A 20061-nucleotide genomic window follows, 5' to 3' on the forward strand; every position below is an offset into this window, starting at 1 on the left:
CAGCCGTGTTCTGTGTTCATTTGAATTGATTTGAAACTGGATGTTATTTAACACGATTGACTATAAAAGTGAATATTATTAGAATATTCTTTGCATACAGTTAAACATTCAGTCTTTTGGTTTGCTTAACTTTTTGTTTGTACTGCTTGTGACACATGCTTGATGTTTCATCCATTTTTAGAAGATTTTTAAAAATCATTTATACATTTTCTTTAGCTAACTTTTGACATTACTTTTAGCTATTTCAGCTATTTATCCCTTCTCTGCTCACTTACTAACTAGTTTTCATAACTCAATATGTTGGTATATATGTTTTTAATGAAATTCTAATTTTAATCTTTTTTAAATTAGTGGTGTTACTCACACACTCCTGGCAACTGCAGAAGTATCCATTGGTACATGTACCCTTGGTTTTGGAAATCTTAGATGATCTAAATCTATATTTTGTATGTCAAATCTTTATTTGCGAAATAACCAGTAACCACTGCTGTCAAATAATTGTAGTGGAGTGAAGTGAGTGCAGTACAATATTTCCTTCTGAAAAACAGTGGAGTATAAAGTGGCAGAAAATGAATATACTCAGGTAAAATACAAGTACCTCTAACATATACATAAGTACAGTCCTTTTGAAAATACACTGTTATTTTTCTACAATTGTTTCTTTGAGGGGGGAATTCTCCATTCAGATGTGGCAACCCATCTCAAACCTCTGACATTTTGCGGTGTGCAGACTCTTCTCCAGCAGAACAGCAGGTGGCGCCTGTTTGACGTGCTATCATTTGTCCCGCTTGAACTGGGCCTGTCCAACTGAACGATCTGGGAGACGGCATTAGAAAGCCACCAGGGCTGCACGTAAGCTTTTTACAAACACAATAACCAAGTGCATTGCCAAGATTGATTCTAACTGTAGTTGCATGAGCGGGGGGAGCCCTCGGCTGTCAGACTGTGGACAGGCGTGGCAGTGGGCTGGTCCAGACGCACTGAGCGGTGAAAAACCTCGGGGTCGTTTTGACTTGGTATCAGCTGAGGCCCTGAAATAGTCTGACAAAGGAACCCTGGTGTCGGAAGCCAGCACTGACAGATCTGCTGTAATTACCCACATCTGCTCGCTCTGAGGACGGCTGTGGGCTGTGGGTGTGCCGCACCCACACGGAACACACGCTCCTGAGGATGCACTGAGGTGAGTACGCTGCCTGCTGTGATATTGTGTTTAGTTGAGTCGAACAAGGCTATCATGGGGAAATGGCTGGGCGTAGTACAGAGTCCTCCCTGACGCGTGCATGAGCGGTGTGTGCGCATTTCACTGATGTCTCACGGTCCCGTCCTCACTGCCTGATGTTTACCATTTGGTTCTGTGTCGTTCGGCGCACATATATGGCGCTTGTATAAAATGAGTAGAATTGCACCCTGTCCATTATTGCCCATGCGTTATGTCTCCATTGTGCTCTGCAGATAAAGGCTCGTGAACGCGTCCAAGGTCCCATATGTGCGGTCTGTGAGAGTGAGACAGCGGGTGTGTGATGGCAGAGCCTTCTCGCTGGCTCTAATCCGGCTCATTAGCGTGCCAGTGATTGTTGTGCTTTTCACGGTCGTCGTGTTCCGCACGGTGTCAGGATTAATATTCGGGAAATGAGAAGCTATTGATCTGAAACGTGGTGGTTTTGATGCGCGTTGAGCTGGGCTCTTTACAGACTGCGGCCGCGCAGTGTTGAGCCGTCGCTGCCGCTGCTGGCCTCTGCATTGTGCGGGTGGCCATTAGCGGATCCTCCGCTCTGCTGGTGCTGAGGCTGCAGCGCGTGCTAGTGTTGCGAGTGTTGCTAGGCAGCCATGCAGAGCGCGGGCCGCGAGCGGGTGCAGGAGCGGAGGATGCTGGAAAGCCAATAAAAGCATACCGTGCTTTCACGTTGAAATACGGTGCTGCAGATACACACAACATGGTGCCCTGGCCCTCACGTGACTATCTGGTCAACAGGCCTGTCCTCCGCGTCCTGTGGGAGCGGGGTATGCAGATTGTCATCTCCCACAGCACAATGGCAGACACTGAACCTAGGATGGATTGCTCTCAGCCACAGCAGTGTAGAAGTTCTTGTCTACATTCAGTGTCTATAGTAACTATATAATGTGTCAGGTGTTGAATTACTGTATGGTGCCCTGCATAAATGAACCCTTTTTATAAAATATTTAATTATAGAAACTGAGACAATATATTTGAAAATCATGTGATGTTGCTGTTTTCTTTAGTCGAAAACAACTTTAATATCCAGTTTGTAGTTACCGAAATTTCAAACATGACGGCCAAGTAAACATATTGTTATGATTAGTTGATATTTAACACTGACCAAAATACTATACAAGGTCTGTTAATTAAGCTTACACAAGAGATATGTGTATATTTGCTGATTCCTGGAGTTCTTGCATCATCATTCCGTGTTTTCTGTCACCTAAGGAGTTATAAGCCAATAATATGTAGTGGGAAAAAAACCAACTGTAATGGGAGTCTGTCACTTGCTGTGTTTTCAGCTGCTTTCCATTTGCTTCTCTCTGAAGTGTTTTGTATATTTTGATTTGTTCATTCACAGTTCGTGCAGCTTTCCAAGGTGAAAGACAAACGTCCCATTAGAGGCTGTGGGGACAGGAATGTCCTCCTACACAAAGTCAACAACATTTATCCTGCCTCTATATCATTTATGCTTTAATGCATTTTCATTTTGTGTATGCTGCATCTCTGCAAGCACTCAGTCCACTAGATGTTTAGAGTTAATGAGTCTGTTTTTTGGGGGGGTTGAATACAGCAAAGTTTCCCTTGTACATTATGTAAAGATACTATAGTCATTTAGTTTAGCGTCGGCTAATCTTGTTTTGTCTTGTGTTAGGTGGAACTATTAGATTGAAAGTCACGTGTGAAGATGAATTATGTTAAATTAAAATGCATTTTCTTGCCGTTATATTGTAGGTGCATGTTATGCATAAGTGGCTGTATAATTAATCAGTGGGGTGATCATTAATTCATTCAACAGGCTAATGTGACATCTAAACAAGTTTTGCATTGCATTATAAAGAGTTGCTTGGTTGTGAAAGATGAATAGGTTTTAACTTTATCTTATTTTGAAAAACTGCTAGTAAATGTACCAGTTTATTAGTTACATTACTGGTCGGGATCCACTGTCCTGCCATTATGACATAAACCTGAAGCCAACGAAAATCAATCCAGAGCTACTTAGGTAATTATACCCCTGTCTGCCTCTCTGCTGCTGGACGTCAGTGCTCAGACACAGACCTCCTGAAACCACTGTGAGTGGGTAGATTTACAGCAGTTAATACATGCATGTATATGTGAAGATAATGTGCACCAATATTAGAAAATTGCCTATTTATTTCACCTCTTTTTATTGGTAAGGCCAAAAATGTCATCTGGCAGCAGAGCACAGCAGCATTACATTTGTTGTGTGTTCTGGTGAAGGATGCCACAGCGAATAATATTTGTATAAGTTTTAAACTATTTAAACAATGCTGAAATTCAGGTTTTGCAGTTTGGTAAGAACCCAGCTCTAGAAGAGGAGAGACATGAAATCAGCCTCCCCTACTTCTTGAGATTTTATGAAACAAAAGGGAGGTGATGATGCATCACGGTCAGCCATCACAGTGCGACTGAGGATAAGAGGAGGAGGCAGCGATGGTGGGCCAGCAGCCAGATCTCTGTCTCCCCTTAGTCATTAGGACCCTCCCTGGAGAGAGAGGCTTTCTGTCTGGTGCCTGTCAGCAGCTGGGCCCTTGCTACCCCCAGAGAGAGTCATATACCCTGTGAGCCAGCCTCTATTGTGAGAGCAAAAGAGAGCTTATGCCTCCAATTTGGGCTTTTTATAGACTGACTGTCTCTTATAGTTGTAAAATAACATCCACCTGAATACATTTGAATGTTATAAGTCAGGTATAAATATCTGTGAGTGCTTAAAACAAAAAAACAAGCATGCATTATTCAGTAGTAGTAGTAGTTTTCCTCAACTGTCAAAAGCTAGCTATGAGCTGGGGGCAGTTTGGCTGGCAGACGGCATGAAGCTTATATGTCAGTGTATGTTTAGGGAGTTTAGTTAATACATAAATGGCTGATGTTTTTGGATAGCTGATGTAATGTTTCTGGGCTTAGAGCGCAGGAAGTCTGACGTTTTTAGGATAAAGTGCACCGTTTATCCAGAAACTCCATTAAAGGTTTAGTCATCTGTCAGAGTTTCTCATTTGCAATGCAATGAGATTTAGTAATGCACAGGGATCTGGTGTCATTGGACTGAGCATCTTAAAAGCTTGCCCTGGACGCTGGAGACATGAGGGATTGGGCTGGCGATGCATATGATCAGGGATGCACAAATAGTTATGTTACCGTGATGAAACTAATTGTTAGTTAAGTAAGTACGTAATTGAGTCAGTCAGTGAGAGGTAGCAGGAGAGAGGGCGTGGTGTGTTTGGGACCTTATCTGCTCCCTGCAGCACTGTTTGTGTGTGTGTGTGTGTGTGTGTGTGTGTGTGTGTGTGTGTGTGTGTGTGTGTGTGTGTGTGTGTGTGAGTGAGACTGAGAGAGAGAGAGAGAGAGAGAGAGAGAGAGAGAGAGAATGTTTCATTTGGGAGTGGCCAGCTGTTTTCTGAAGATCCTTACGGTAACTCTTTACTCTTTCTTCAATTACCGAGCTGTATCGCCTGCTAACTTCCTGTTAGTGGTTCTGATGCTGCTGTCTGCATGTGAGCTCTTACTGCTAATGCTGCATTTTCTATAGCTCTACACTTCCACCGGCCAGTGCCCCGAGGAATACAACATCCTTAATGTGAGGGTAGGTTTTTCATCTTAATGCCGCCAATTGAAAATACAAAGAAATCAAGGATTAATGTGCAGTCCAATATTCTTATATTTAGTGTTGCACTTGCCAACAGGAAACTCAGTTTTCATGTTAATGCAAGATGCAGAAGGATTTGCTTGGGGTTGAATTGTACATAAGGGAGCATATTGATTGAACTGACAACTGTTATTTAATATCCAATCATCTTTGCTGGATCTCTTCATGGTTTTGAACTCCCTCTGGGTTGATGTGCACCACCGGATCCTTAGGCAGGGTTTACGAGGACTCTCTAAAGCATAGGCTCAGGAAGGTTGAACAATATTCTGCTCACCGCACTTCTCCCATTTGCACATTTAAGCTAAGATAATACTTTTTTTTTTATCCTCACAGGATTATGACTGCTGCCTTAAGAGCACTTGGCTCCTGCTAGTATAATTTCATAGACTTTTTGTGAGGTATTTTAACCAATGTTTTTTTCCTTCTTTGATCTTTAAATCATATCAACACTGTCCCTGTTGTAGTGTGAATTGTCCTAATTTGCCCACTCCGTTAATTTCCTATTGGGTATGAACAGAAGGTGATTCATTAAAAACATATTTTTAAAATATAAAACTAAAAATCAAAAAACAAACAAATCCTGTGTCCATTATGGTAGCAATGGGTGGGTGGGGTCCCACTCCAGGAAGTTAGTGGTCCTGGCCAAGAAATAGCCTGATACATAACCCCCCATGAAACAGAAACTTTTTGCTCTGTACCCATAGCTGTTTACCTCTGCCTACAGTCTTCATGCTTAACTAAGCTAAGCTAACCGGTTGCTAGCTGTAGCTTCATAAATAACAATCAAACATGACAGTAGTATGGCTCTTCCCCTCTAACGCTTGGAAATAAAGCAAAAATGTGTATTTTCTAAAATGTCAAACAATTCTACTACAGTGGTTACTGCTTGCCTTACAGTCAATGTGTGCATGTGTTAACGCTTATTGGATTGTTATGGCAGTTCTCTGAAAAGTAAAATTTAAGCTGTATTAATAATATTTATACACTTTCTTTACAGTTCTCAACACCCCCGGTTGTAACGCACCCACTGCAAAAAAGAAGATGAGCAAGTCCCCCACCCCCAAAGGCACCCCGGTGCAGCGCAGCCCCAGCGATGGGGTCCCTGAGGGCCTCCAGTCTCCTCAGCATTCCACACCAGGCTCCGGACCCCAGCAGAAGAAACGCATTTCCAGCCTCATTCAGAGTCCGGTGAGATGACCGTTTGTCCGTGAGGGGGCTGCAGTCAGTGCTAGAGTCCATTCTGAGTGCATGACTATGTGTTTCTGCATATGGGAGGCTGCATGACGCCGACGAAGTTGTGTGTGAAGTGGAGAGAGTGAACATAAAGTAAAAGGGCTGATGGAGAGAGGCTGACTCATTAAATATGTTTACTCACCCTCGCCACTGTAGTGTATCAGTGTTTGCTAATCAGTGTATGTGTTTAAAGCCCCTGTGATTTTATATGTGATTATAGCATCTTTCAAATGATTCTTTGTGGAAAATGAAGGATCGCTAAAGACAGAACTATTATGAAACTGAAGTGATTTGTAATGTGTGGTATATATACTGTACATTCTATACATTAATGTCTGTGTTTGTATATAGTCATTCAGGGAGGAGCTGGATGTGCTGATCCAGGAACAGATGAAGAAGGGTGGCAGCTCATCCAACCTATGGGCACTGAGACAGCTGGCTGATTTTATGGCCTCACATGGCTCTCCAGCCGCCCTGCCTGTCTCCCCTTCCAGTAAGTGCACAACACTTTTAACTAAACCTCTGACTTTCTGCATATACTTAAAAGAAGACGGGCTCCCGGTTAGCTCAGCAGGTAGAGCTGAAGACCCATGCACCAAGGCTGAGCCCTTGCTGCAGCGGCCAAGGGTTCAAATCCGACCTGTGGCCCCTTTGCTGCGTGCCCAAGTGTTACACTGTTATCACACTGAATGCAAAGTTAAATTTCATTCTGAACATCCAATGCGCCAACTGTACTTAGCTGGAAGCTAACTAGCAATGTGCGCACCAGCCATGTGTATGTGTGTGTGAGTATGTCTCTGTGTGTTGACAGCTCAGCCGCTGACTGATCTCAGGAACTCCATTAAACATTTTCAGTTTATGTGGCTGTGTGTTTGCTTTAATGCAAAGCTGGCTCGCAGCAAATATCTGGCTACCTCTAAAACTGACTTTGCATTGAGTCTGAGCTCACCTGCAGAATAGTCCACGGTTGCCCGGCTGTTGTGTTAACTTAGATTCGTAGAGAATCATAGACTGGAGGTCCTATGGTTAGTCTGCTAGCTCAGGTGGTTCAGTGGAACATGCAGAACACCCAGTTTTAACATGAGCTCGATTAAACTCTCATTAGACTGGGCCCTCCTTTGTTAACCTTGGATCCATTATTAGGATGATCTTATAAAAATGAAAGATAAGACCCAATCAGCTTCCACCCTACGGCCGTCCTCACAACTGCTGGATTTGCTGGATGACCTGATAATGTTTGATTCTTGTCTGGCACGGGCTGCACTTCATATACGTAACTGGAACTGGTGTTGTGCATACTTATTCACTGGTACACCTAAGAGTAAATACGCACTGAATGCTATGTGGTGGGAGGAATAGTGGTGAATCCTTCACAAGGAGCATCATGGGATTGCTGACAGAGAAAATGGGCAGGAAGGGGCTAAATTCAGAAAATTAAATTAACCAAATGGTTGTGTATATATGTATATATATATATATATATATATATTGTAAATACATGTAACTTGCAGCCTATTTTTTTTTTGTTCTCATCGTCATTCCGAAGTATCTCCACTTTGTGATCATAACTTATATTATATTGCAGTGCCACTGAAAATGATCCCACATGATCCTCCATAATGACACATTTCTGCTGTAAAAGTGTAGGGAGAGTGTGGATGATGAGCAATTGAAGATATTTCACTTGTCCACAGACAGCTATAAGCATTTATTAGTGCAGTTGTTTTATTAGTGATAAAGGCTCTGTACACCCACACCGCTGAGTTCAGTTATTCTGATTAGGCAGTGCAGCATAAAAGAGGTCTAGTCAGAGGTTGTCAGAGCTTTGATGAAATCTTGTAGAGGTAAAATTTCATCATAGAGCAGTATAAATTAATATTTAATCAGACTTGCACCAAAACACCTCTTTAAAGGTTCAGTGTGTAACATTTAGGAGGATCCATTGTCTGAAATAATAATATTTATAGGTATGTTTTTATCAGTGTATAACCACTTGACAGCTAGATGCCACAAAATCCTACACATTGGACCTTTAAGCCTCATTACAGATCACACAAACATGTACATTCAAAGCAATACACATAATAAACGCCATTGTCCTTATGTTGAAGTGCACCTTTATGAGAATCAATCAGCTGCTCTCTTACTTACCTTTTGTGCCTGCTGACCATCATCTTCACTGCTCTCTCTGCCTCTACCTGGCTTTCTCTCTTCCTTCCACAGACATGATGATGGTGACGCCCATCAATGACCTGCACGGCTGGGAGCCTGGCAGCATGGTGAAGGGGGAGAGGCTGATGCGCTGCAAGCTGGCCAGTGTCCATCGCCTGTTTGACCTCTTCGGCTGGGCCCAGATCAGCCGCACCTGTCTTACCGTTAGTTCTGCTGTCTTTTTTTTAACATTGCATTCCTGACTTTTTGTTGTGAGGCAGAACACAAATTTACTGAACAGACTTGTCGTCACATGAGTGAAGTACAGCATGCAGTTTGACTGGCTGTTGGTGGTGAGAGCCCACCGTAAGATCAGTTTTGGTGGACGTCATGCTCACATGTGGAATGAACTGCTTTACTTCCATCATCTGTGTGTCCTCACTAATGTCCATCTTCCTCCCTGACAGCTGCGTGTTAGTAAAGAACAGGAACACTTCTTGGTGCTTCCAGACGGCCTGGCCTACAGTGAGGTGACTGGATCCAGTCTGGTGAGTGAGACTAATCCCAGTCAAGATATAAAGGTTTATGAGGTACACCAGTACAATCTAATGCAATTCAATGAAACTGTTTTTTTTTTAATTGTCAGACATGTCTAAATTCAATCATGTGTTTTTAAAAGTTTTGCCCCTATTTGAATGCATGAGGGGAGCTGAATATTAGAAACCACTCTTAGTACAATGCAACCCAGTTCAACACCAGCACAACTAACTCAATGCTTGAATATATATAATTGAATCAACAATATAGAGATCATAAAATTAAACTACATGTTCAGTGGATTGCATTAGATTGTGCCAGTGCACCTAATAAAGTGGCCACTGAGTGTATGCTGACTTGGCTGTGTTGGCTGTTTATGCAAAAGTTTATTTAGCCCTCTAATACTACTGGTATGATGCTATTTTCACAATATAATTGATCAATAATTTCAATTGATTTTCTGCATTACAGTATTATGCAGTCTTGCATACAGTCTTGCATCGATTTAATCTATTGACTTTTTTTAATTTAAATAGTTACCTTACCTATACAAAAGACAAAAGCAAATCCTCACTTTTAAAAAACAAGAGCATGAGAATGTTTGACATTGGTCCATGACAGTTGACTTAATTAATTAATCAGTTATTAAATTGTTGCTGATTAATTTATTGATTAAACAATTATTCCACTAAGAATTTCAGCTGTAGTTATTAGTATTTTCTCCGGTTTTAATGTTGTCGGTTTTGAAGACATTTTCTCTCTAACAAGACGGTAGACGTAGACAAGTGAATCCTGGTGATCATCATATAATCTAAAACGCACATCAGAGGCAAAGGGGGTTTAGAGAAATTCTGTTGCATCATTATAATACTCTTCAAGAATAGGTTTTAATTTCATTTAAAACTGCTTTTATGAGAACTGTTACTTTTATAACAGAACTGTTATAATTTGTTTCATAAGATGATTCATCAAAGTGTGTATCCCATATCCCATGTGGAAGCACATACTAACGCATGCGTATGGTGCTGTGTGGTTTGCAGGTGAAGGTGAACATCCTGGGTGAGGTGGTGGAGAAGGGAAGCACTAACCTGGGTGTGGACACAGAGAAGTTCAGCCTGCACTCGGCCATCTACTCGGCCCGGCCAGATGTTCGCTGCCTGCTTCACCTCCACACGCCGGCCACGGCTGCGGTAAGTCAGCACGGGCTTGTGCCAAGTGTGGCATCAACTCACAGCTCTGTCCTTTCCTGTTTAGAGGAGACACCATTATATTTCTGCTGGTCACATCCAGAAACATTCATACTCTTAAAATAGGATGCTTTCTGAACTGCACTTCTGAGATAATTGGGGATTAACTAAGTTGGATATTATTTTATAATCGCAGCAATTGCGGTGTGTGTGTGTGTGTGTGTATATATATATATATATATATATATATGGATGGATTTGCTTATAAATCATGCTGTGAAGCCTCTTTCATGACCTTTGCCGCCATAACTGACAGCCGAGTGTCTCCAGGTTTCAGCTATGAAGTGTGGCCTCCTGCCACTCTCCCACGAGGCTCTGCTTGTCGGTGATGTGGCTTATTACGACTACAACGGAGTCATGGAGGAGGAGGAGGACAGAGTGGAGCTGCAGAAGAGCCTGGGGCCGACCTGTAAGGTGAGCAGACCGTGAGAGTAAAGACATTTCATCTGAAGGCTTGCATATCGCCGCCTCATTCAGCAGTTCCTCCTCCTGTGCCTCACACATGGGTTGCTTCAGCTTTATGAATGGATAACGAGGAGACATGACGTTATGTGGTCTTACAGCAGACTAATTACTGAAGCTGATGCTGTTGCTCTGAGACTAAACTTGGGAGCTGGTCTTAGCGTGCCTTCTCATTCTACAGTGACATTTCTCAATAACCTGCAGCTATTATGAAATAGAAATAATGAATGTGGGTTTCTATTCCTGTGTAAATGTTGGTTTCATGATGCGTAGGTTCTGGTGCTGAGGAATCACGGCATTGTGGCTCTGGGGGAGTCTGTGGAGGAGGCCTTCTACACCATCTATCACATCCAGGCTGCCTGCCAGATCCAGGTAGTACACACACACACACACACACTGTAGTGACTAACAGCTGACGTACTGGAGACAAAGTGCTGCCACTGCATGTGTTGTGGGTGTGTGAGAGTGGGAGAATGAGTTGGCATGTGTACATAATGTAGAGGCACCAATTTTACACCTGGGCAGTTGCCCTTCTATTGGTACCCTTTCACTGTAATTCAGCCAGCAGCTCTGCACTGCAGCATAAAACACTACAGGGGTGTCGTGTGCCAAAGAGACACTGCAGTAATCCTACAGGACAAGGTGGCCTGCAGGGAAGCAGATATGTCACTGTAAGGTCATTGATGTGTTATACTCCCCCGTCTCACAGTAAATAAGTTTAATATGCTTTTGAGCAAGGCACTTTCAGAATCAGAAATACTTTAATTTGCTTTGCTGGCTTGAATTGAAATGTGTGCGTATGAAGTAGAATTTGGAAAAGCAAAACAGAGCTCAGTGATGTTTTACTGCATAAGGAAGCGGCAGCTTGTTCTAAATCTGGGTTGTTGGTTTTCTTTGCAAGGTGTCGGCTTTGTGCTGTGCCGGTGGTGAACACAACCTGATTCTGCTGGACCGGTCCACCCATAAACCCAACCCAACCGGCACTGTGGGCTGGGCGGGCTCCACCTTTGGACCCCTTCACAAGAGCCGCATCGGGGAGCATGAGTTTGAAGCCCTCATGAGAACTCTGGATAACTTGGTAGGCAGGTTATATTAAAACAGAAGTGTACAGTGATGACTGAGACATTTTGTTAAGGGGGCACTCCATCAATTTTACACACAAAGTTTAGTTTACTTGTACTTGTTACTAGTTTACTACTATGTCTATGAACACAGCTTTATGATGTCTTCTGTGGCTCTTGAGGGCTTGAAGTCTTTGAAAATTACCCTGATCAGGGGCATCAAGGACATGGAGGCATTTACCAGACATGACTAACGAAAGATGCTAGTGAGTCCCATGCTAGGAAGTGTTGGATCCAGTGTTTTTGGAACTTGACCCATACTAAAGAATATAGGTCAGGGTATCTCAGTCTCAGCTGCTCTGATTATAAACATTTTTAATGTGTCTTTTGCAACACTCCCAACTTTGTGCCAATACTAATTTGCTAGACTACCCCTTTTTGAGTTTTGCTGCTATTAAATGGGTGGCACGTTAAAAGGTTGGACTTACCTTGAGATGTGTGGGAGGTTTGCTCATTCACACAAAACTGCAAGGACAAACTAATGTTAATACCTCATATCAGCTAAAGTCCTTCAAGGTAATTCAACCTGAATTTAAGTTGCAGTGTGCAGTATTTTTTTTTGACAACCCTTGCAATCCTACATCCTTCTTTGTTGCTAGTGCTAGAGCTTGCAAGAAAACGCAGGAATTTCTCCAGTTTCTACCATCCATCCTTCCTCATGAGAATGCAGCATAAGCGCTGTGACCAACTCCATTTCCTGTAGCTGCTTCACAATAACAGCATAAAAGCCTTCCTGTGGTTTGCCGATGGAAAGCTTTTAATGTAAAGCAGCAGCATAAAATGTTCAGTTTGCCTCAGCAGTGCTAAACTAATAACTTATCAGCAGCTATAAACCGCAGAAACTTGTGCATCACACTGGAGCAGCTAAAGTACTGAAAGCTAAACATGGTGAGACTGACACAATCACAGACATCAGTTAAATGTTTGAGTTAAATGATAAGATTGATACCACTCTTGAAGATAAATCTGCAACCAGTTAGGTTAGCTTAGCTTAGCACAAAGACTGGAAACGGGGGGGACAGCTAGCCTGACCGAAGGTAAATCCACCTACCAGCACCTCAAAAGCTCCCTAATTATACATCATATTTGTTTAATTCATACAAAACTAGACAAACTGTAAAAACTGAGGTTGTGGTTTTACAGGGGTCTCTGCTGGTTGCCTGGCAACTTCACAGTGACAACATGAAAGTCACTATTCTCAGCCAAGATATAGTCCCCCCGATCATAACCTCATGCACGAACACAGCTTGTTTTTGGACTTTGGACTTTTTTTTTATACAGATTACATTAACAAGATAGGATGTGTCAATAGGAATTAAAGGTGCTGGTAAAATGAATAAGCTAAAATGTTGAATTATTCCTTTAAGTGCATTGACACAGCTGTCTGCAGCTTGTGCACACCCTAAAGCTCCTTTCCACTGTTGTATTTCAGGGCTACCGTACAGGCTACGCCTACCGTTTCCCTGTGCTGCTGGAGCGAACGCGGAACCGGAGGGAGGTGGAGGTGCCCGCAACCGCCACAGTTTTCCACCAGTTTGATGACGACGGAGTCCACCCAGCTCTGAGGCAGCACCCTTTTGCCCAGCGGCAGCAGCAGGAGAGGACTCGATGGCTCAACACCCCCAACACCTACCAAAAAGTCAGCCAGGAGCAAGCCAGCCCAGGACACCAACGCTCCACTGTGAGGCTCTTGGAATCATTTCGTTTGATTTAGTGCAGTCACACAGTCACACTATAGAAGGGGTTGTCTCAAATAACGCTCCAGACCAGACATAACTATGATTGTTCCAGCCTTACATTACTCCACTAATTGTGCAGAATATGCTATATTGTGACCGCTGTGACCTAAATGTTGTGTAATCTTTCCCGCTCATAGATGGAGGGATAGGTAGGCTGTCTGCTGATATAAAGGTATATAAAATATAAGCTGGAGAGCACAGGGATCAGAACCAGGAGTGAGATTTAAATGAGCTGTGAGGAGGGAAGGAAGAAAAGGCTTGAAGCTTGCTGAGGTTTGGAGCTACATTTTAAGATGACTGATGTGAGGAGGAGCCAGAGCAATTAACTCACCATCTTTCTGATGATTTGAAAAGGAATTGGTTTTATTGGGTGTCAGCCAGAGGTATTGGTGTATCCAAAAGAGTTTTCCCTCTGATTCACATGGAGGTTGATATACACTGTGGAGCGTTTGTTTTTCTTTCTGCGTACCTTGGAGAAAAGATGAAGCGGAGCTGCAGTGATGAGTCCTTCTAGAGACAAAAACAATATGAGAGGCTTTCTTACATCAGTGGGAGGAGCTTGGTTCTCCCTTTCTGTTTTCTCTCCTCCTCAGTCCCTCCCACCCTCCTCTCTCTCCTCTTCTCTGCATTGCAGGTGAAAGTCCACTGCTCTGTGATGACTACTGTGTTGCAGAGTCTGCCCTCTGGTGGACAAATATCCATATTATCAAAGCTACTTGATAAAGACTGACTTTTTAATGGGAAAAAATACTTTTTTTTAGGAAGAAAGTGTCTATTTAACTAAGTAACACAAACAGGATCTTCTACATTTTGGACATTTTGAGTCTTTTTTTTTTTTTTTGGAGGTGTGTTTGATGTTGGCTTTCTTTCCTTTAGTGGTTGAAGGCAGAAGAAGTGACACAGGCTGGCAGCACATCCATCAAGATAGAGAACCCAAACCAGTTTGTGCCTCTTTTCACCAACCCTCAAGAGGTGATTGAGACACGAAACAAGGTAACGTTACCTTGCTTTTGGCCTTTTCTGTCTCCCACAAATCCCATCTTTGCCTTGTGCGTGCTGTCCCATAAATCAGAAATGTTACACAAGAATTTTGTTTTTCTCCTCAGATTCGACAGCAGAATCGGCAGGACATGAAGACAGCAGGACCACAGTCTCAAGTCCTCGCCAGCGTTATAACAGTTGACAGTCCTCCGGTAAACTACCGACTCTCTGCTCGCCAAACATCTGTCTCTTTGCCTTTTCTAAGTCCCCCTTTTGAATAAAAAGCTGTAATTTTGTTGTCTCTGCTTGTCTATTAGTCTCCAGTGAGCCCACCTAAAGCCCCACCAGAGCCAGAGCCTCCAAACCCCTTCAACGAGCTGACAGACCAGGAGCTGGAGGAGTACCGCAAGGAGGTGCAGAGGAAACAAGATGGAGGGACCAATGGTATGATTCGTTCATATGTGAACTCTATTTATTTTCTTAACCATACAGTTACAGTACTATAATAGACATAATAAAAGTTTCAACCATATTTATTGTTAAAGCAATATTAAAATATAGCAATTCAAATTATTTTTGCATGTTTTATATGCCTTAAGTATGTTGGTTAACATTACACACATATGTGATAGTTGAAAATGTCATTCCAAAACCATGGGCATTGATCTGCTGCCATAGCTGCCTTCACTCTTCTGGGAAGACCCGCCAGCCGATGTTGGAACCTGGCTGCTCCCATTCAGCCACAAGAGCATTAGTAAGGTCAGCTAGTGGGGTTAAAGCAAAAAGATCTGGTGAACGTTTCAATGAACTGCAGCCTGTTGCACCAGCTGTGTGTAAGCTCAAACTTAGCCTAGTTATAACGTAAATAATTACTAAATTGTGATTTATACATTACTAAAATAAAAGCAGTTGCACTGTGGAGGTAAGTTGAAACTTAACTCTTAGTAACACCTAAATAGTTACACGTGCCCCTGAGATGGTGTAACTCTAAATGTCACATAATCATACTCACTGATAGTAAAACAGCTTTCTGCCACACATTTTTTCATTAATTGCAGTCATTTTGCAACACAGTAATTGAGTAGTGACCTATATATATATATATGTCGATCTAGCTTACTATGATGTGCTACGAAGCCAAGTAGCTTATGCCAGTCAGAAAGCTAATACCATGATGGAACTCAATCTTTGATTGTTGATTAGCCACTTGCCTTAGTTACGACTTCATGTCCAAACTATTTAAGTTATGCCCAAAGTAATTGTGATGCAGCCAATTTTAGTGGCTGATGTAGTTACAAACTCTGGTAGTTACTGAGCCTCTAGTGCTTACACTTACACATATCTGGTGCAACCCAGTCCTGGTCTTTAATCTGAAATATGTCCCCAAAGGTAGCCTAAGTCTCTCTCACACACACACACACACACACACACACACACACACACACACACACACACACACACACACACACACACACACACACACACACACACACAGCCAACCTGGACCTATCTCTGCCCCCTGACAAATGTGGACATGCTCCTCCCATTATCATGTAAGCATGTGGTAAGGGAAAACCATAAAGCTTAATATATCCTTTTTAATTATTTAACCAACATTATTTATTGATTTATACATTTAAAATTCATAACCCTTTACTGTCTTTTACTGGTGCCATTTGTCTATATAGTGTAGTAAATGCAGATTAATATGCTACCCCTCACTTTCACTATTAATGCATTGTACACTTTTTTTCTAACCTTCTTAAGGTGCTGTGTGTAGCAGTTTTAAATGCCATTATAGGCTATCAATTTTAAATTAAACTTATTCCACCATCTATCACTGCATGCAGCACAATGGCACAGAATGTAAAATGCAGTGTGGATGCTGGTAGAGTCTGTTTTTAGCCAGTGTTTGGAGTTAAAATGTCGCACACAGCCACCTTAAGCAAACTCGATTTCGCTTGTGACTGCTGTGTAAAATGTGTTCACACAGTTCACAAATCTAACTTCCTGCACAGCTGAGCCCTCACTGTGTGTCTCCGTGTGTGTGTGTGTGTGTTTGTGTAAGTAGGGGAGGAGGTGGCAAGTGACAAGGAATCTCCCCCTGCTACCTCCCCCACAAAGGGCCCTCCGCCCAGCCAACCTCCTCTCTCAGGTGAGGCTTGGCAGAGCGCTGACTGTCTGCCCTGCTTGCCTTGCACCCTGACCAGCAGCCTGCTCATGCTTCTGCCTCCTCATGCTTCAGATGACTCTCTTGACAACCGTGTTACTCCTCCTCATACTCAGCTGATCCTATCTCTGTTTAGTTCAAACTCACATTCAGAAACAACTGGGTGATCTAATGTCACACACAAGATTGTAGATTACAGTAGAAACTTCATTGTTATTTTTCTTTTGTTTTCAATGATCACAATACAGGAATATAGACATTATTGACTGGTTGTAGTCAATACAGTTCCGATCCTGCTGAGCCATCAGTGGTGGATGTTTGAGGTTTGATTTAGCTGCAGTACGGTATCAATCAAAGAGATTCATGTGTATCTGACAAAAATCTGCCAGCAATTCAGTATATTAAAATTATTGCAATGGTGGACAAAGTATTCCGACCTTTTACTTCAGTAACAATAACACAATTTAAACATACTCAGTTACAAGTAAAGTAAAGTCCAAGTAAAATTATTTATCAGCAATAAGTATCGAAAGTAGTACTTATTCGAAAAATTTGCATTTCCATCACTCATACATCACCGATACAATATGCATGTTGATGCCTCGCCAACAATCTGATATATTAAGGAGACATATGAAGCAACTACCAGTGTGATAGGATGCAAAAGCATATGATGCTACGAAATTCAATATGGCACAGACAGTTTAATTTTATTTCTTTGGTTCTCATTAAGCAGCTTGAGAGACGTTAAGAGAGGAGGAATCAATGTTAATATACAATTATTGGTAACATTTCTAAATAATAAAGGAATTAGACCTCTCATAATAATTCTATATAAATAAATCATTTTTTGCGATGCAGAGAAGTTTGAAACAGTGCATCTGGATTTAATGTCACATTGTATCCGATGCACACATCAGTTCAACTGCATCTTGAACCTTTATGCCAGTCCACTGATGCAAACTGGTCCACTGGTGCATTAATGTGTACCGTCAGTAGCATTTTACTGTTGTAGTTGGTTGGAGTGGTGCTAATTTGAACTACTGTCTGGTGGTAACAAGTATTTTCTAACATCATAACATGGAATGTAAAATTAAAATCTTAAAAGTAACCATTAACTTTTGTTTTCAGATAAATAGTGCAGTAAAAACACAGTTATTCCCTCTGAAATGTAGTGGTGTAGAAGTACAGCGTAGCATTACATTTTACTCAAAACTATACATAAGTACAGTACTTGAGTAATTACTTTCCACCACTGAATTGTTGATCAGGGTTTCTGCATCCATCAATATAACATTCATTTGTGATTCTTACAGGATTAAAAAATTAGATATTCAACAACAACATCTCGCTCTAAAGACAGTACCCCGGTGTCTTTGGATAATCCACAGACCTCTCTGTACAACTGCACTGGCGTATGCAGTTAATATGCAATTAGTCTTTCACATGAAAGACATAGCAGGAAAACATCAGCTTCTAGCAATAATTATGGCTCAGGCTACATGTAGCTCTGTCAGCGAGTCAACATTGCCCTAAAATTAAACTGAATGCAGACATTATTCCTGTTGGTACATCTGTGTAAGTCAACATGTCTGGTTCAAGACTTCAGTATTAGCTGTTTTCATTTACATTTACCACATTTCAGCCCTTTTGTAAAGAGATCCACTAGTAAGTACAGAGAAACAGTACGACAGTCCACACCTCATTAAGCAAGCATGTTCATCTACAGTCACATTGCAAGCATGTAGCTTTGCAGCCCCACCCCACTCAGTCCTCTCTGTCTGGTTGCTGAATATTCTAAGTTTCTACTTGTTTCTTTACAATACTCGGAGCAGAAGAGGCAAAGACCGACTCTCCAGCCATACAGAACGGAGGCGAGGAGGAGAAGCAGACGACAGAGGAACTGGAGAAAGGGATGAAGGCTCTCTCCACCAACGACACGTCCTCCACGCCTGCTGCTCCGCCTGCCAAACCACAAGGCGGCACCCCGGAGGGCTCGCCCTCCAAGTCCCCGTCCAAGAAGAAAAAGAAGTTCAAGCCGCCGTCGTTCCTGAAAAAGAGCAAGAAGCAGAAGGAAAAGGAAAAGGTGGAGACCTGAGGCGCTCACACACGAGACCTCGGTGAAATACTACTGTGAAACATTTAAGTGTATGACGGAGTAGCAGATGAGTTAACCACATCAGATCTATTCAAACGCTGTCAGTTAAGATGTCACTCACAGACATAGTGTACTAAATCAACCTTGAATACTTCACTGTAACACTGGTACTCAGATTTGATCTATGTGGGGATTCATCTTAAGCAGGTTAAAAAACACTGATAATTATTTTCACATACTATTTGACCCAGGTCATTTTGACACACTACTTCTTGTCTCACACACACACACACACACACACACACACACACACACACACACACACACACACAGTCAGTCCCTGTATTACTCACGTCTTATTTTCACCTGCTGTGCTATCAAACCATTACTTATCGTCACTGTATAGGCAGTCAAACATGTTCCTTTCTAAAACTGGGATGTTTCATACCATTTTATTAATCCACATCTTTGCAAGGCACGGTGGAAATTTAAGTTACCATGAATTATGCACCCGTTATCCATTTATAGGCACTTACCACATGTATATTGAAATTCTAGTATGTTGCATTTGTTCATCACCATAGGCATCTTCTACTCATGATTTGGTTCTAATTATCAGATAGATGTTGCAGGTATACTATGTGAGCGCAGGTGCAGTACATGTAGACATATACTGATAGCTATTGATTGTGCTCTTATGAATGCTGGTTTTGTGTAAAATTATCAGCCTACTGACATTATTACAGCAGGGATGAGCAAGGTAAAAGAAAGCAGGGAAAATTATACTGGCTCGCAACAAAACAGAAGCCGCTATAAATGCCACTATTACCCAAAAAAAAGGATAAAGCATAAAGAACTCGTTGCTTGCAGATGCAGTTTGAAACCCAGTAAAAGAACATACTGAAGGTACTAAACATTCCACTTTTCTCAATTTTCTTTTAAATGTATGTGCAAAATACCTCTTAACAGTTGTAATTATTTTCTGTTTTAACCAGTAGCTGTTATCGAAATGCTGATGTGTGATGTTTGCTCATGGTTTTAATTTATTTTATATTAGGATGTATAAGTGAGTGTTGCAAGGTTACCATGTATCAGTCATTAAAGATCAAGTTTGATTTAAAAGCAACCGGACATGTAATTTATGTTTTTCCTCCTGTATTTACAGCTCGCCACACTGAACTCTGCAATGCTACTTTAACATCTGATAAGAGCGCCACAAAAGTATGATTGCGAAAGGCAAATTCATACTGTGGATGCTTGATAGTATTTTTGGCTTGTGTAAATAATTTTCTTACGCAATATATTTACTTTATTGACAAGAAAGAAGACAACAACTTGGAGCCAACCAGTCATTTACACCTATGGAAACATTTTTGAATAATTATTATTACTGCAACAAATTTAACAAGGAATACACTGTATTTGTTTAAATACTTTAA

General features: G+C 41.8%; 1 protein-coding gene across 6 annotated transcripts; it reads left to right on the forward strand.

The window, feature by feature from the left end:
* Positions 1-752: 752 nt before the first annotated feature.
* On the forward strand, positions 753-19748 carry add2 (adducin 2 (beta)). Of its 6 annotated transcripts, XM_051421386.1 has the most exons (16): positions 4633-4649; positions 4767-4820; positions 5881-6071; positions 6468-6609; positions 8340-8491; positions 8735-8815; positions 9845-9994; positions 10322-10465; positions 10787-10885; positions 11415-11591; positions 13067-13315; positions 14250-14366; positions 14480-14566; positions 14672-14798; positions 16426-16509; positions 18360-19748. In XM_051421386.1, exons 3-16 carry the CDS (start codon positions 5925-5927, stop codon positions 18620-18622), a joined length of 2019 nt encoding a protein of 672 aa, XP_051277346.1. In that variant the 5' UTR covers positions 4633-4649; positions 4767-4820; positions 5881-5924; the 3' UTR covers positions 18623-19748. The 6 variants fall into 6 exon arrangements, with proteins under 6 accessions (XP_051277345.1, XP_051277350.1, XP_051277349.1 ...); XM_051421385.1 differs by lacking the exons at positions 4633-4649; positions 4767-4820 and adding an exon at positions 753-1180; XM_051421388.1 differs by lacking the exon at positions 4767-4820 and having other exon boundaries at positions 4561-4649.
* The last annotated feature ends 313 nt before the right edge of the window (positions 19749-20061 follow it).

This window comes from Dicentrarchus labrax, unplaced genomic scaffold, assembly GCF_905237075.1.
Source record: "Dicentrarchus labrax unplaced genomic scaffold, dlabrax2021, whole genome shotgun sequence".
NCBI classification, from domain to species: domain Eukaryota; kingdom Metazoa; phylum Chordata; class Actinopteri; family Moronidae; genus Dicentrarchus; species Dicentrarchus labrax.

Excerpts from the sequence above, each read along its gene's own strand:
- add2 (XM_051421385.1), top strand. The coding sequence starts at position 5,925 with ATGAGCAAGTCCCCCACCCCCAAAGGCACCCCGGTGCAGCGCAGCCCC. Across the intron at positions 6,072-6,467 it reads CCAGCCTCATTCAGAGTCCG|TCATTCAGGGAGGAGCTGGA; the intron begins GTGAGATGACCG and ends GTTTGTATATAG. Across the intron at positions 8,816-9,844 it reads AGGTGACTGGATCCAGTCTG|GTGAAGGTGAACATCCTGGG; the intron begins GTGAGTGAGACT and ends TGTGGTTTGCAG.